The sequence below is a fragment of the Glycine max genome, chromosome 17 (assembly GCF_000004515.6).
Source record: "Glycine max cultivar Williams 82 chromosome 17, Glycine_max_v4.0, whole genome shotgun sequence".
Classification (NCBI taxonomy): Eukaryota; Viridiplantae; Streptophyta; class Magnoliopsida; order Fabales; family Fabaceae; genus Glycine; species Glycine max.
Window position 1 is genome coordinate 8,649,599 of NC_038253.2, and position 17,752 is coordinate 8,667,350.

The 17,752-nt window shown below is 31.1% G+C and overlaps 2 protein-coding genes across 4 annotated transcripts; both read left to right on the forward strand.

Moving 5' to 3' along the window:
• The first annotated feature begins 1,887 nt into the window (after positions 1-1,887).
• On the forward strand, positions 1,888-7,138 carry LOC100781105 (probable glycosyltransferase At5g20260). 2 transcript variants are annotated; one of them, XM_041011156.1, is made up of 4 exons: positions 1,888-2,362; positions 2,541-2,707; positions 4,957-5,308; positions 5,836-7,138. In XM_041011156.1, the coding sequence occupies exons 1-4, from the start codon at positions 2,087-2,089 to the stop codon at positions 6,502-6,504; spliced, it is 1,464 nt and encodes a 487-aa protein (XP_040867090.1). In that variant the 5' UTR covers positions 1,888-2,086; the 3' UTR covers positions 6,505-7,138. The 2 variants fall into 2 exon arrangements, with proteins under 2 accessions (XP_040867090.1, XP_040867089.1); XM_041011155.1 differs by having other exon boundaries at positions 1,890-2,362; positions 4,954-5,308; positions 5,836-7,134.
• A 1,381-nt stretch (positions 7,139-8,519) lies between these two features.
• Positions 8,520-17,114, forward strand: LOC100781652 (N-alpha-acetyltransferase 35, NatC auxiliary subunit). Of its 2 annotated transcripts, XM_003550765.5 has the most exons (16): positions 8,523-8,811; positions 9,022-9,089; positions 9,321-9,476; positions 9,908-10,075; positions 10,600-10,750; positions 11,461-11,540; positions 12,109-12,378; positions 12,456-12,599; positions 13,410-13,544; positions 13,839-13,937; positions 14,574-14,630; positions 14,850-15,054; positions 15,217-15,335; positions 15,552-15,620; positions 16,534-16,632; positions 16,708-17,114. In XM_003550765.5, the coding sequence occupies exons 1-16, from the start codon at positions 8,712-8,714 to the stop codon at positions 16,942-16,944; spliced, it is 2,157 nt and encodes a 718-aa protein (XP_003550813.1). In that variant the 5' UTR covers positions 8,523-8,711; the 3' UTR covers positions 16,945-17,114. The 2 variants fall into 2 exon arrangements, 1 of the variants encoding a protein (XP_003550813.1); XR_419057.4 differs by lacking the exon at positions 16,708-17,114 and having other exon boundaries at positions 8,520-8,811; positions 15,532-15,620.
• The last annotated feature ends 638 nt before the right edge of the window (positions 17,115-17,752 follow it).

Genomic DNA, 17,752 nt, shown 5'->3' on the forward strand with positions numbered 1-17,752 from the left:
ATTTTTAAGGTAAACATATATCTCTGAATTTTCAGCTTCTCTTAAATTATTAAAAGAGTTTAGTAGGAAAGAAAAAGAGATATATGTGATTTGTAGGATCCCACAAATCATATATATGTTTCTCTCTTATTAGACCCTCCAGTAAATTGAAATGAATTTTTTTTAGATATTTCTATGTTAAGGTCAAATTACTTTGGTCAACATAAAATAATTTTTCTTTCTTTTTTCCAATTCATCTTGACCAAAATACATGGTATGTTTTATTATTTTACATATGTATTTTAAATTTCATCCTAATTAATAATGCAAATGCATTAAAATATTTGTGGGCATGTTTTATCATATTACACTTTTTTATGTGCAATGAACTTTTTCACTAATTTTAAAAATTAATATATAATCCTGAATAATTTAAGATACTATAACTATTATCTAATTTATTAAATTTATATTAAGTGCAATTATTATTATTTAATTCCTGATAAAGAGTCAAATATTTTGGATAATATCATAGCCTTAATTAAAATACATTTGTCTCTATTTTGACATGAGCATCTCCCCTTCTACTTATACTAGAGTAAATTGACCTCAGCCTAAATTAAAGTATCTTTAATTCTCTCTTAATCTTAACTAAAGTATTTCCAACTCAATCTTAGAAAAAATATTTTGACCTTTGATTCTCGAGTATTTTTTTCACTTTAATTACAACTTTACCTTGACTAGAGTATTTTGACTTCAACCTAAGTTAAAAGTTTCTGGTATCTATTAGTTACCTATACACTCTAACCACGTGACAACAACTCATGCACTAAATTCTCTTAAGATAATTTATGAATGATATTATATTTGCAAGAATATATGATTGATAAGAATAAAAATTGATATACTCGATTACATTTTAATCAAAGATTAGGTAAATTATAAGAATATATTTTAATAATATAAATTAAATTGAAACAACATATATATTAAAAAATTATTTTAAAAATTAAAAATTCATTAAGTTGATGAAACACTTTTTTATTGGAAATCTCAAAAGATTAAAAAAATTATAATTACATTTAAATGCAATATTTATGTAATAGTGGATAAAAAATGGATATAATAAATTTTCAAAATATTAGAGTGCAAAAATGGATAAAAAGTATTTAAAATGAAATTAAGCATAAGATAATATATATATATATATATATATATATATATATATATATATATATATATATATATATATATATATATATATATATTTGTTTTATAAAAGCATGTAACTGATTATTGCTTAGTAATATTCACCGTTAATTGCTTTAAGTAGTAGGGTTTGAATCCTAGGGATGTTTAATTTAAATTTCTCATTCGCAACACAAAAACACAGATCTGAGACAAAGGTTTCTCATTCACAACACAAAAATGCAGATTGGGGAAGGGCGTATTCGAATCACGTCACAAAAAATGTAGATCTGGAACGGGACCGACGCAGAGGTTTTTGATGGTGCAACAAACTTGATTTTTTTAAGGATTTTTTTATGATATCGTGACGAAAACCTTATTTGATTACTCATATTTTTTTTATTAATATTAATGCTAATAATTTAGTTATAATTAATTTAAAAGAAAAAGGACTAAAATGTAATTAACTTTTTTTTTCCATAAAACATTGGCATAATTTTATTAAATGAAATGTCTATAATATATTGGTCCATCTGAATGGGTATCAAAATCCTTCAAAATACAAAGGTTCCTTAGAATTGCTCGTATCATAACTGTGTAATGGAGATGTGATTCCTATCATAAATTAAGTGCGCATCCTCCATTCCATTCAGACAACGTTTCATTAGACCTTGACCAAACTATTCTAAACCAACCATGAGAAGTAAGTGTGTCGTCTCTAAAGTGCCATAATAGTTGGTAAACTTTTTTTCTACAATACCCTCTTCTCATGCTATGTCTCTCTTCCCATCCTTTTCTTCGTAGTACCAATTGACAAAGCTTATATACTAGCCGATCATAGCCATAGGGAACACTTTGAGAGAAAAAAGAGAGTGAAGTAACCATCGATCACCAAATCTAGAAAACTGACACAATAACCATGGCAACAACAATGAATAATTCATGGCTTGTATTCTCCGTTACGTTGCTCTCCCTCCTTATCCTCCTTACGTTCTTCGCACATAACCGAAACGACATCACTCTCCTTTTACCAGCTGCCATCAACCTTTTACCATCCGCAGAAGATCTCAAAACTCTTGACGCCACAAAGGAACAACAACATAGTACTGTACCGTTTATGCCATCCTTGCAAGATGTTAATGTTACCATCGATAAAACAAAACCCTATAAAGAAGTCGTCGCTAACCTCGTCCAAGTGTGTCTCTCTTTTTTTCATTAATGAAAATTAAGTTTGGTTGATATTTTTTATTCATATCATGATATCAATATTTTTTTTTTTATTGAGGCGTGCATGCCCTTTTTATTATTACTGAATTAATTATCTTTTATTGCGTTTAGATGTGTGATTGAATTTGTGATTCTGATATATGTAGGGGAAAAAGAGGAATAGGAATAGCAGTTTAGTGAGAATTGAAGAAGACTTGGCTGAAGCAAGAGTAGCTATTCACAGAGCGATACTAAAGAGAAACTTCACATCAGATAAGAAAGAGATCTTTGTCCCCAGAGGATGCGTTTACAGAAACGCTTATGCTTTTCATCAGTAAGCAACTTTTAATTAAATTTGATAGCGTTTTCCATTTACATATATAGGGTTTGCTTCCTTTTTCACTTATTTTCCACTCTCAGTCTCTCATGCATGTCTCACACACACGCTCAATTATCTGCCAGAGATTGAGTCATTGAGGGAATTAGTTCTATATTCAAGGTGTTAAAATTAAGGACTTTTGGAAGAATTAATCAATATACCCTAATCAGCTTAACATATTAATGTAATAATGTATCAATTATTTTTTGAGTTAAATTATGAGGAAAGTAGAAATTAGATGGAAGGTTATATACTCACGAGAAACGGGTTTTATAATATTTTAATTTTTATTATTAATTATATAATGACATGCATAAATTTATTATATTGATATTATATCTAAATTTAGTGATGTATAGTGATATTGGCAAAAATTAGGTGATATATATCACATTGTTGTAAGCAGTAGTATAATATCTACCTCTAAACATTTGAACTTCGTTACATCAGACTATTAATAAATTAATTATATTAGTTAACACTAACATTATTTATCATTCTAAAAAAACAACATTGATGAACAATATTTTTAAAAACAGTAGATCATGAAAGTTAATTATAATAAAATATTTTTTTAAGGGATAATAAAATGTTACAAACTAATAATAATGAGTTTACCGGTCATCAGATGTAACTTAGTGTAGAATTTTAGGAGTAGATATTACGCTGCTAAAAATTTAAGGCTAGGGAAATTTTTAGTTAAGTTTCTTTTTAGAGAAAAAAAAAATAATATTTAACTATAAAATAAGCTAATTTAAACACATAAAAAATTAAGATAAAAAGATATATTTTATTTGACTATTATTGCTATTGGCAATAGTTATTTGCAATTGAATTTTTATCATTTTCCTTTTGTCATTTTTATGAAATCGTTTTTGGCGTGTATGTAAATTTCTAACTAAATATATAAGGCAGCTTAATAAAAAAAATAATTAAGACAGGATTTGTTAACAATTAAGAGACAGATTTTTTTTCCTGCTAATTATGGGAGATTGATTAGAAAAATAATAAAAATGATCAAACCGTCTACAATTTTCTTTCTTTCCTTTTTAGGTTATTTACATTGATGGAATCGTTTTATTGAGTAATAATCTGCAATTCGAAAATAAATTCTTTTAATAATTTTGTTTTCAGAATTGACCTTTTTGAGAGAAAAGTTTAGTTTATAAAGATTATTTTTTTGTAGAATTTCAATTAATGATAAGAAAATAGTTTTGTTTTATTTTCAGTAAAAAAAATTGACTATCGACTTTAAAAAAAGTAAAGTTCACAATTAATTGTTAATATATATATATATATATAATAAATTATACATTTATTAAACGTCAGCTTTTTATTTAAAATATACTTTTCCTCTAAAATAAAAAAAGAAGTAATTCTATTTTGTGATATACGACTTTATTTTATTTCCAATAATTTGACCTTTTCAAAGTATACAAAACGTTCATATTCATTACTTTTTACTTTTTATAATCTTTTAGAAAATAAGATTCAATACTAAATTAGAATATAACAATTAAGGGGATCTATTTAGTAAAATCTGAGTGTTATAGACTCATGATATTATGTTCAATTTCTATTTATAGAAAAAAATTAGAAAAGGGCAAAAAATTACATTGAATCATGGGTGAGAATGCATATTTCCGTATGAGTTGATTCCCTCAGTCATGCAGATTTTCTTGATAACTTGATGTCAAATTGTCAACCCTTTTCTTCTTTTAGCTCCTCTCCTGTCCCCCAATTTCGCTGGATAATAAAACATAGTAAATTTGATACTTAGATATCTGTGTGTACAGTATAGAAATATCTATTAGGATATCTTGATTAACTCCTTTTTGTCAAAATTAAAATACGTCAACTTCTTAAATAAATATTCTTGAAAGATTAGTCTTTTAACTCTCAATTTGAAGATATACCTTGGGCAACTAACAACAAATAAAAACACTAATTTACACTTGTTCGTGCTGAAATTCCGTTATCTGATAAGTACTTGAATAAGTTGAATATGCAAGTCGCTAGTCTTTAGTGTTCACTTTTTCGCACGTTACTTCTCCCTTGAAATTGAATATGAAATGCAATACAAGTCCCTTTACGTGAAATTTTTATTTTCTCTAGATTGAGTGTCCTAAATTCATATCCATTGTTGTTCCTTATTTCGGTTATAGCCATAACCTTCATAAAAACATTCTGAAACTGTCCAGAAGTCACATAGAGATGTTGAAGAGATTCAAGGTGTGGACTTACAAAGAAGGTGAGCTACCCTTAGCGCATGAAGGGCCCATGAGTTCAATTTATGGAATCGAGGGACACTTAATAGCCCAAATAGACAATAGAACAGGCCCATTCTTGGCCCGCTATCCAGATGAGGCCCATGTCTTCATGCTACCCATAAGTGTGACCCAAATCGTGCGATACGTATACAATCCTCTCACCACCTACTCTCGTGATCAATTGATGCGGATCACCGTTGATTATACCAACATCATAGCCCACAGGTACCCATACTGGAACAGGACCAAAGGAGCAGATCATTTCCTAGCCTCTTGTCATGACTGGGTAACAATTCACACCATATTTTTTTTCTTAAATACTTTTTTCCTTCATGTAATTTGCCACATTTTATTTATTTATTTTGATTCTTGTAATTTTTTATTTTATTTTAGTTCTTCCAAAATGTTTATTTTTTCATTTTTAGAACGTTTTAAATAGTAAAAAAATATTTTGAATTATGAAAAAAATATTATCTAAAATACTTTAAGAACGAAAAATAAAATAAACATATTTTATTATAATTAAAATGAAGAATTTTTTCGTAAGGATGAAAACAAACCTTAAAAATTACAAGAAAAAAAAAATTTAAACCTACTTTATAAAAACTCTTATCTAACTCCTCAAGAAGTTAACCTATATAAGTTGATTTTATCTCATAGAAGAAGCTAATTGTACTTATTTTCTTATGAAGAAGTTTATTAAGTTATTCAAAGAGAATCTAATTCATTGTCAGTTTAGAAGACCAAATTGTAAATATTTAATTTTAGTAATATTGATGCAAAATATGGGGTCATATATGTTCTTTGTTGCAGGCACCAGATATCTCGAGAGAGGAATCAGGCAGGGAGCTTTTCAAGAACATAATAAGAGTGTTATGTAATGCCAACACGTCAGAAGGATTTAAGCCTGAAAAAGATGTGCCAATGCCTGAAATGAACTTGCAAGGTTTTAAGTTGAGCTCACCAATTCCTGGCTTTGACCTCAATAATCGTTCTATACTTGCTTTCTTCGCTGGTGGGGCTCATGGTAGGATTAGGAAGATACTACTAGAACATTGGAAAGACAAAGATGAAGAAGTTCAAGTGCATGAATATCTTCCCAAAGGTGTTGACTATCAGGGCCTCATGGGACAAAGCAAGTTTTGTTTGTGCCCAAGTGGCTATGAAGTGGCAAGTCCTCGAATTGTGGAGTCTATCAATATAGGATGTGTTCCTGTCATTGTTTCAGATTACTATCAACTTCCCTTTAGTGATGTTCTTGATTGGAGTAAATTTTCCTTGCATATTCCATCAAGAAGGATAGCTGAAATCAAGACAATTCTGAAAAATGTTCCACATGCTAAGTACTTGAAACTACAGAAGAGAGTGATGAAAGTTCAAAGACATTTTGAGTTGAATCGACCGGCCAAGCCGTTTGATGTGTTTCATATGATTCTTCATTCGATATGGCTTAGACGGCTCAATATCAGGCTACACCATTAATATTTGATCATTCATCTCTGTGTACAAAATTTAATGAAATGTGCATGATTGCATTGTAAAAACTACAAAGTATATTGACCTCGCAGTAAGTTTTAGCACATATTTGTCTTTGTCCAATTCTTGAATTATCACAATTCTTTCTTCCCGTGATGAAACTATAATTTTATTTTAAAAAATGCTGGATAGTAGGAAGATGAATTCAACAAGGGAACGTGAATGGTGTTTTGGTTTTCTCTCTCCCTCCCATTCAGCCAATATCAATGCGGAAACTATGTCTTTTGTGTTGCAAATTCTATATGCAGTTATGATGGTAGCTATCCCACTCGTGAATGTGTGAAAGGGTGTGTTCCCAAGTTCCCTCAACACTGGAATTTATCAATTTGGTCTAACGGTTGTGTTACAAGGATCAATTCTAATTGCAAAAAGGGTTATACCGAGCGTTTCAACATTATCAGTGGCATCACTTGAGTACTTCTTTATCTTCATCAAGACTCTAGGCTAAGGATTATTCACAGAGATCTAAAAGCTAGCAATATTTTATTAGGCGCTATCATTTTTCAGAGATCAAGTTGAGGCAAACACAAATCGGATGGCTGGAACATAGTTAGTTTCTATCTAATTATGATTTTTTGCTATTGCTGTGTGAACTTTTGATTATTTTATTATGAAAATTTTATTGCAAGTGGTAACATGTCTCCTGAATATATTATGCGTGGTCACTTCTCATTGAAGTCGGATGTCTTTAGCTATGGAGTTATTCTGTTGTAACTGAAATGAAAAACAGGGTTTAATGTTGAATGGTGATAAAATGTCGCCAAAACCAAAGGTTGTTGGCTTTTACACTGAAAACGATGTTGCATTTGAAGCAGATCACAACTTGTGCTCAGTTAATGAACTTTCCATCACAGTGTTAGATTCAAGATGGGAAACGAAGGCTGGAAAATGTTAAAGATCCATCTTCCCATGTGGGATATAGCCCTTCTTTAAGCATACATAATTATTTAGTGAAAGGGATATTACGAGCTCTTTTTTTCATGTATACAAACACATATCAAATAAGCAAAGATTTCTATCTATGAACACAATAATTGTTAGTTGTTAATTGCAATTTGCAATAGAATATGGTTGTGAAGCTTGTTCATAACGAATATTTGTTTTTATACAATTAACATTAATTTTATTATAATAAATAAATATTTTAAATTATATAATAATTAAATATTATAATAAATAAATACTTTTAAATTCATAAATTATATTTTTAATTAAAAATTTAAATATGATATAATGATAGTTTTAACTATTAACAATTTTCGTAAAAAAAATTATTAAAATTAAATTTAGAAAAGAAAATAAAAGAGAGTAGGTTAAAAGAGATAAATGGTTCTAAATATGAGTGGATTATAAGTTAAATATATTAATACTAGTACAACTTTTTTATTAAATGATAATGTACACCAACTACACTTGGATATTAGTAATATTATAAATATATTTTAGGTTAAGATGTAACTTGTGTTCTTTTATTTTCTTAAGTTTGTAATTTTTTTTTTATTTTTTTAATTGAAATATTTCTCCTACTTTTAAAAACTCTAATTTTAGTTTCTCATTTTTTTTAATTGAGATATTTGATCTTTTAAAAATTTATAATTTTAATTTTTTTTTATCAATCTCAAACATTAATTGACATGTGTTTATTTATCATCCACAGAAAATAATTTTAAAAAATTATTTAATTGATCACCAACATAATTTATTAAAAAAGTAATTAAAAAAATACACAATCAAGACTAAAGTTGACAAATAGAAGACTAAAATTATAATTTTTTTAATGAGAAACCAAACATTTGCATTAAAAATAAGAAAACTAATATTACAGAGAGATAAAACATCTCAATTAAAAAATAAAAAAAAGTAACATCATGAATTTAAAAAAATAGGAAGAAAAAAAATTATATTTTATTTATGATTTTTATGAAATCAAATTGAGCTCATGAAAATAAAAAAAGAGAATAGGAAGGAGAAGAAAATGCAAAGACATGGATTGGATGGATCCATTGTCCATAGCATACCCTAAACTAAACCCTCCATTCCAAACTCAACCAAAGTCGTTCAGAGAGAGTGTTTACACAAAGCCTGAACCTCAACCTAAAGTGAAAAACACACACACTTGCTAGTCCCTTCACAATCACAAGGTTGAAGAAGACATGGCCGAGGATCGCAGCCTCCCTCCACGCGCCTCCATTCCCTCCGCCGATAACTCCGTTTGGGCCGATGTCTCCCCTCTCCTCCAAGCCGCCTGCCAAGGTCAACAAACATGCACTGCTTCTTCCTTTTCTCCCTATTATTACTCGATCGCCTCATTCGTAAATGAATTAATTCAATAAATAATATACTAGTGTCAAATTTGCTTCTTCGTTTTTTTATTTTTTGTTTTGCTCAACAAATTTGTGCTATGGTGTGTTTCACTATCGTATTGTGGTCAATTAGAAGTAACTTTCCTTGTTGCATTGGCAGATCTTCAAGAGGGAGAGCTTATTCATGGAGACAACTTCAATCTTTTTGCCGCCATGTCCGCATTGGAGGTTTTCTTTTTTATCATCATTTCATTTCTTTTATCCTCCATTTCACACAACACACAATTATATAACTTTCTTATAGATAATTAGTTTTGAAATGAGGTAATGAGGTTACCTTAGTTATCGTGGAATGAAAAATGTCTAGAGGTGCATTACGTAGAGGAGCTCTTTTCTGTTTTGCATCTGTTTTGTGTATCACTAACTTGTACAAATTGCTTTTTATTGAATGTTTTTCAGATAATGGACCCGAAGATGGATTCTGGAATTGCTTGTACATACTACTCTCTCGATGAAGCCATTGAGAATGGTGTTGCTCCTGTTCCTATTAGTGCGGATAAAACTACTGATGTTCGATGCATGATTGACATCATGGACCATCTACTTGCCTGTGAGGTATTTATTTCCAAGGGGGCTTAAAAATTCCTCTTTCTCCAAAACATACAGAAACATCAGCATATGCATGTTCATTATTGTGAGGCTGACAAATGTACAATCTTGATATGATGCTCTTTAGTCAATTATTTATAAATAAATTAATGCACCAGAATTTAGTCTCTATTTTAATGCTCTGAATACATCCAAATTTACACATTATTTCTTAAACTTGCTTTTCCCCCCAGATGTATGTAAAACATTCATCCAATAAGCATACATTTTAGTCAAATAGAAAATTATAACTTGTATAAGCACAATTTTTAACAACACACCAATAGTAATGGCTCTGACTGTAACATTAGTTTAAGTTCAATAGTTTTGTCTGTTATACACAAGTATTCGTTATGCATTTTCCTTCTCTTTATGTTAGTTGTCATTTGACATTGCAGGCAACATGGCACAAGGGTCATTCATTGGCACAAACTGTTTATTCTTGCCTCTATCTTCTACGACCGGAAAGAACATCGTCGCATGCTCTGTTGCACTCTTACTGTAAAGTCATACGTGCAACCTGCAAAGCAATTCTTTCAGTTGTCTCAGAAGCTCGAACACATGAAGTAAAGTATTCCAACAGCATTTCTTTTTATCCCTATCTAATTATTTATATATGAACACTTTTTTGGTGTCGTTACCTATCTGAAATTTTTAATTTCTTCTGTTTGGTCAAATAAATAATGTTTTTTCTTCTTTTGGAAAAATGTGATTATTTATTGTTCTGTTGCCATTCATTAAATTACTTTAGGAAGAAAAGTATGGAATAGAATGTTAGGACTTAAATTTCTTTATGTTCAATATTTATTTATTTATGTGGATCTCACTTTATGGATTAGACTTTGTGATAATTACATGTGTCACATGAAGATTACTGATTTACACTGAAATGCAGCCTTCCTCTAAATGGTTGCATATAGATATGTGGTCATAGTTTGATTTCCTAACACATGCTCTACATATAAGTACTTTTTATAAGCTGTACATTTCTATGAATATATGACCATGTTTTTTTGTCCTTCTATTTTGAGATCATAATCTTGCAGAGCTTTTTTTCCCCTATTAAAAAATGGTCATTTATGTGTGTCAGGAAGAGGATCTATTTACCATGGCATATGGCCTTCCTTTGAGTGGAAATGGGGATGAAAAGTGTTTATCAATGCTAAATGCAGTTGAAGAAACAATATCTCGCCAATTGCGTGCTTGTAAGGCTTCATCGTCAAAAAGAAGAGTGTCAGAAGGTAATTGGTTGTTCTTAGATAGGTCTTGTTACTGGTGTGTTTTGAGGTTATGTTTCAAACTTTTTTTTATTGTAATCCCTTAGCATCATATCTTATGCATTGAGCCCTCTTATTTTTTAAAAAAAGAAGGTAATTGCATGTTGAAACTTAAAAAGTTACCTTTTGTTTTGTTGGTGAGGTCTCATCAAAATTGTCATAAGGTTCAAATAGTTTTTCCGAAGGGAATGTGGGTGGCACTTAATGATGATTTTCTAGTCTTCTTGAGGAAAAAATTAAACCTCAAAATTAATAAGCCTTGAAGAGTGTTAATATTCTTACGTTTGAAAATGTTCTAAGTACCTGTTGCAGATGGTTTTATGCCATCCTTGAATTTTGTATCCCTTATCAGCTTTTTGTACCATCTAGTATATTTGAGATATGAGCATCATTTTGAATGTTTGATGATTATTTGATGCTTCTCTTCTAAATTTGTTTTGCTGTGTGTTCACTGGTGAAGTCAGAGAACAAAGATGAATAGAAATAAGAAGTTTGGAGTTCAATGGCATAGGCAATTATGATTTCCATTTATTGCTCATAATACCCAAATGCCATTTACAGTCTCTAAGCTTCATAATGTCAAACTCAAAATCATCCTGCCTTTTTCCCCAATCACAAAAAGGGGTGTGACATATGCTTATGCCTTTTAATTTAGTTGAGCTATTTGGTTGCAGATGTTGAGCCGCTTCAAAATAATCCTGATCTGGAAGAAGGCTACTGCAAAGCGCTGTTGTGTCGATTACGTTTTCGTAAGGTTTTATCCTATGTTTATTCTCTTCTAAGTTATGTAAATAATGCAGTGTTATGCGTGTGGATAATTTATGCATTAGTTATAATTTGAGTCTATTTGTAAATAGATATACTTTTTGCAATATATTTAATCAATCTACACATGTCAAAGATAAGATGATAATCATTGTAAAATTATCATGCACCCTTGGAACTTTCCTTGATTAGCATAGTTTTAGTTCAATAAAGGAAGTTGAGGATGTCCCTACGCCTAATGACCATATCCACCATGTTATACATCTGGCCTTAAAACTTAGGTACCCATACCTGGAACGTTTTGTATCCCTTACATCATCATTATTCTGGTCACAAAGGCTTCATGGAGGTTCAAATCTGACCTCCAAACTACCCAAGCCCCTCACAACTACCCTAATCCTATTGGCTTTCCCTGATTGTACTTTTATTAGTTGTTTATTTAGTGTATTTGCCCTTCCATCTTGTGATAATTCAGCTTTCATTGCAATTTCAATTCATTCTTTGTCAACTAAGCATGCTTTCTTTGACTGAAATTTCATGTCATGATTTTCTTTCAGCATTTTTACCATCTTTTGATGTCTATGAAACGACCCCAAGGAAGAGGTTTGGAGTTGGCAAGAAAACACATAGCTTCATGCATTTCAGAGATTGATTACATTCGGAAATCTTCAGAATTTCTTAGAGCTAATGCTCATGGAATGTCTGAACAAAACATAGACAATACAACTGCATCTGGTTGTCAACCAATTGGCTTTGATGCTAGTTTAAACTGTAGATTATCTGCCCCAACACCACCCCGGTCAATCAAAATTCTTTCTTTGGAAAAGGTAAGTGTTTATAGGGTTGCTTTTAATGCATGAAACTTAATTCCATTGTTATAATGTTTTCAGTTTATCTCTTGCAGGCCCTCGAATATTTCATGAAACTCCTTCAAGACCTGGACGTTATATGTTCATACTCATTGGACCCATCATTGGAAGCTGCTTTACTCTTTGTGATTAAATTCCAGAAATCTCAACCTGATTTGGTTGCTAGAGCCCATCTTCAGGTGGATCTTCAAACATTCCTTGCTTTGACTGTCTTGTTATAGCTACTTTAATGAATCTTCTGCATTCTACATAGACTAGCAATTTAATTAAATTGAGTATTTTTCAATTAGATTTTTTCTTTCTTCAACTGCTGTTGCCTCTTAGGAGACAGCTAGGAAGAGAAATATATATTGTCTTTTATGATCATTAGAATTTTTCCCTTACTGTATTTAATATTTTGAAAATGTAAATTTGTTTTCTACCTTTTATGTTGAGGAATCAGCCTCTTGAAAAGGCTGCCTACCATAGACCATGTGTGTCTGACCCTTCCCTGAACCTCTGACATAGTGGGAACTTTAAAGCATCAGGTTGCCCTGTTTTTATAATTTACGTGTGAAGTGTTAGTTGATAAACATGAATTACTTGTTACCTGATGATTTGACACTGTTAATGAGCATTATAATGTATATTATCACAGTTTTTACCTAGTTGAACAGAATATTAGGGAGTTCCATTACATCACTATAAAGCTTACATCTATTAGTCAAAATATTAAAGGAACTATTATCCATGGCTAAGCACAGCACCTGATTTCTTGTAACACTTGTATTTTTGGAAGAATCTGTTATGGGATGCTAGAGACATACAAAGTAACTTATCATGTCTTCATGCTTCTTATTATAATGTTGATGCATGTCTTTGTGCTATTAGCCAATTGTGTCACTCCGTCCTTAACTGTAAGGGCATGCTAGATATGCATGGTAGTAGAATTTTACTTCTATTTTTTTGTGCTCTGTTCTCCAATCTCAACCATTAAAACTTGTTATCAGCTTCTGCTGGTCCAGGACGGGAAACTCTATGGTCGGGATCCTATGTTTTCTATGATCACTAGAGCTGCTGGATTACCTGAAGTCACAGAGAATCATGACATTCAGAAAAATGAATTTATGGTGCAACTAGGACAGGTAGTGCAATTATAGCCATTGGTATGGCATACTATTAATGATCTACATAACATAAATTCTCTCACTCTTTTGTATGTGATCCTGAACATGTATAGACATGCATGCTTTTGATGATGACCATCAGCTTTGTACCAGAAGTTATGAAGGCTCAATTACTGCCTTTTGTTTATTTTTGTGTAGTTTTTATAATCAACTTAGATTTTCTGACTCAAGGACAGTATTATTCCTATCTGATTAATCTCATGATTTGTTTAATTAGACACTATATAATCTGTACAAATATTATGCATGCAGTTGGTGATAAATTTACTCAAAATTCTTTGTACAAATGCTGCATGGCAAAGGCGTAAGCTAGGGAAAATGTTACAAGACTGGCGTGTCACCTATGTACAGGTGTGTCCCTTGCTTGTTTTCCAGAGTATACTACAAACTATCCCTCCCCCCTTTTCTTTTCTCAGTCATAAAAAATCTGCTTGAATAGGTTTATTACGCCTTGAAATTTTAAGAGTTGCTTTTTCTTCTCTCTAGTGATTCATATAGTCTTAATACAAGACACCGAAATGAATGGTGTTGAAGAAGGAAAATACAACTAGTCCCACTCAATTTTTTTACATCCAGTTACATTTAACATGCCTTATTTTCTTTAAGATTTTGAGTTAAATTTTAGAGGTTTTCATGGAGGCTTCTTAATTCCTCTTTAGTATAAGTGGCTGAAATTACATTTTTTTGGGGGGGCGGAGGGAGGTTGTTGGAATTACATCATTTAGGATCTTTTGAGTTATTAGTGTTCATTTTTCTTATTTGACAGCTGAAAACACCCCCGTCCTCCTCTAAAACGGACACAAAAAGTAGAAAATTCAAAAGAGTACAATAGAAATTAGTCTAGGGGAAAAGATTAAATGATCAAGATATCCCAGTGTTTGGTGTATGATGCAAGCTTCTATTGTTGATGCAAATACATATATTTTATGACTTCCTGGATGTTCATTTAAAGCTAATCTGTTAATTTAATCTTGCATTACTCTACAGCTGGAGATGGCTTTTAAAGGAGAGTTTGCAGAAGCCTCAAAAACTTCAAACAATAAGGTTTGTTTCTTGTTAGTTTACCAATTGTTTGGTGCTCTTCAAAAAGTTAGCTATCACATGCCTTTGAGAAATAATGTTAAACTCACATGGAAGTGAATTTTCTCGTGTTGCATTGCAGCACACATGCTTTTATGGGCATAAATTGGTTGATTGTCAATTAGCTGTTATCAATAAACTGCAATTAATCTGCTAATTTATAATATTGCTCTGTTTTACCAGAAAATATGTTTCAAAATATACCAACACATTCTCGCATGGGTAGAAGAGCAAACTTATTGGATAGCTTTTCGATTTCTCAATTTGGGATTTGAATTGGAGCTCTACTCTGTCCATGACTATTGCATGGTATACTGGTATATTTATGTTGTGTTGATCAAGCTTGCAGAGAAGAAACATCTCCGGATGGCAATGAGCAGTGACTCTGGTATGTGACAGTAATTCATCAAGAGTTTTTATTAAGGAAAGTGATTTATATGAGTGAAGAGTGAATACTCTGCTTTATGTTAGCGGTGCGTTTGGTTATTAGAAGAAAAAATAAGCTTATGCTAACTCTGACTTCAATATGTACCTTTGTCCTGTTGACCAGCTAAGAAGAAGACAAAGAAAAAAAGGGATTCTTTTAAGGATGGGGAAATGGATTATCAGATCCCGGCAGCTGTTTTGTTTCTTCAAAGCCAAATATATCTTGCTGAAGGTCTAAGCATGGTAATTCTGTATATATTTTCTCAATGATGATGTCTTTCATTATTTCATCTAGGTAGGAATAGAGATGTGAGACATTAGTGGCTTGAAATTTTTCTCCTAGATCTGTAGGTTCTAGAATTTAGTAATCTGTATTTTTCTTTAACCGTGTATTTTTCTTTTGTTATTTGATCCAATTTAGTGGACTTACATTCTGCAGCTATCCAATTATTTTTCTAGATGTTTGCTGCTTTGAGGAATGAGCGCAGAATAGTTCCACTGCAAAGCCCTTTCAACACAGAACATGAGGTAAGGTTTTCTGTTTCACCATATATAGTTTTCAAATGTAATAAGCACATTATATCTTCGGTAAAACTAAAATTTAGCATGTTGAACGTAACTAGCTTTCATTCTAAAGCAACAAGGGACTTGTTTCTACTTTCTTGTCTTGGAAAGTGGGAAAACCCCGTTGAATGTGGTGTCTTCGGGGAACCAGACACACTAAGTGCCAAACTTTTATGCTTGATTTTTTTTTTCAAGTGTATTAATATGTCAATATAATAAATAAGATTACACTAATGGATACTATTTCAATTAGTTTATTGCTTTCAGAAATTTTCACTAATTTTAATTTTGGCATGCAATCAAACCCCACTTAATCTTTTTATTGCCAGTGTTGGATTGACTTTTCTGACGGGTCCTAAATCCCAGTCCTTTTTTTGTCTTTTAGAACCATCGAAGACTTATTTCCCATACATCATATACTAAATTATGGTTTCATAGTTCCCACCATTTCATTGATGTGGCTCAGATGAAACAAATATATCTTATGGACAATTAGTCATTAATATTGTATTTTTTTCCCTGAATACATGTAATCTTGTCATGTTGATAGGAAAAAATAGTTGAATGCTTGTAATCATGTTGACAAGAAAAGATAGTTTTTGGATTACAAGTTTAGATTTGCCAAAATATAAGGATAAACCTTTAATAAATTATTTAAACTGCATTTAGAGGTTTTTCTATGGTATCCAAGTACATGTTGTAAATCAAGCATCTAAAAGATCCCGAGATATTCAGTAATATGTATATGTAGTTCTTGACCAATTTGTGTGTGGTTAACCCTCAGTAAATCCATATAACAATGGGCACTATGGAATTGCGTACTTTATGAATCAAGCTTTTCATTTGCAACTTAATTCACGTATAAACTTTTCTCCAGATATTTATTCAGCAATTCGAGCTTTTACAGAAAGCTTGCGTTCCTGATCACATCTCATATGTGACATTCAAGGAGTCAACTATGCATGCTAATTTCTCTGTGAGTATTCTTCTGAAAACTATTCGGTGTTGTTGCTTTTAGAGACAGGTTTTTACTTGTTTGTTTCCCCTTCAGACCCTAGCCATCTGTGATCACTTCAAGGAAGCTCAGAAGATAGCAAAAGAGGTGAAAAGTAGTTTTGCCAATGACCCTGACACGATGGCCGAGCTGCGTAGAGTAGAGCAAGTAGCAGAACGCAACAGCATTGCATTGAATGTTTGTCGGGCAGGAGCCCTTGATCCAAAGTTGAAGACTTTTTTTACATTCTGTCATCATCCTTTCTATGCTACTGCTATTGTGAAGAGATCCTGATAGTAGATTCAACCAATTTTGAAACATTTTATAGGGTGTTAGGAGCAAATGAGTTGTGGCATTAGCAGTTGTAACACTAGTATTTATTCAAACAATTTTTGTGGTTCATATTATTAGATTGAAATTGTAATTTTTTTATCATAAGGAAATAAAACAAATATTTATGGTAATTTTCCTTCCATGGCTGCACCCGAAAAGCAAAAGAGAGGACATGTTTTTTTAGTGTCTTGTTTAAGGCTTTAAACTGCAAAAATGGCAATGCTTCTAAGTTGCTTGTTTAATGTACTGTTTCCTCTGTCCTTAATTAAAAGTTGATTTAGTTAATTACATGTATTAATTATTTGTATCAATTCACGCTTCTTAAAAAAATAGTTGATTTAGTTAATTACATCAAATGTATTAATTGTTTGTATTATTATTTCAAAAATTATTATTTCTTATTTTTCTATTCACTTAATTATTTTTTATTAATATTTTGAGAGAATAATTTATGTATTTAGAAATTAGAAAATAATCTTATAAAAGAAATAAATAAATTTTTGAAAAAAAGATTGTATAATTAGGGACGGAGGGAATATTAATGTATTATATTTAGAGGTTTTTTTTTCATGAGACTCTTGTTATTGAGAAGTTCCATTGAGAGTTCTAATTAGTCATAGTTAGTCAACTTGACTCATTTAAAGAGACAAAGTTCTTGATATATGTTTTTCATTTACAGACTTAGATTAGAATGCGAGATGTTGCTTTAAGAGAAATTAAAATTGGAGTAATTGGAGTATTATGTTTAAAACGCGTTTAAATAAGTTTT

What these genes read in the sequence shown, in the direction of transcription:
- LOC100781105 (XM_041011155.1), top strand. Translation starts at nt 2,087, where the DNA reads ATGGCAACAACAATGAATAATTCATGGCTTGTATTCTCCGTTACGTTG. An exon ending in TCGTCGCTAACCTCGTCCAA is followed by an intron (nt 2,363 to 2,540) that starts GTGTGTCTCTCT and finishes TGATATATGTAG; the next exon opens with GGGAAAAAGAGGAATAGGAA. An exon ending in AACGCTTATGCTTTTCATCA is followed by an intron (nt 2,708 to 4,953) that starts GTAAGCAACTTT and finishes GAAACTGTCCAG; the next exon opens with AAGTCACATAGAGATGTTGA.
- LOC100781652 (XM_003550765.5), top strand. Translation starts at nt 8,712, where the DNA reads ATGGCCGAGGATCGCAGCCTCCCTCCACGCGCCTCCATTCCCTCCGCC. An exon ending in GTCGATTACGTTTTCGTAAG is followed by an intron (nt 11,541 to 12,108) that starts GTTTTATCCTAT and finishes ATTTTCTTTCAG; the next exon opens with CATTTTTACCATCTTTTGAT. An exon ending in CTTTCAACACAGAACATGAG is followed by an intron (nt 15,621 to 16,533) that starts GTAAGGTTTTCT and finishes ACTTTTCTCCAG; the next exon opens with ATATTTATTCAGCAATTCGA.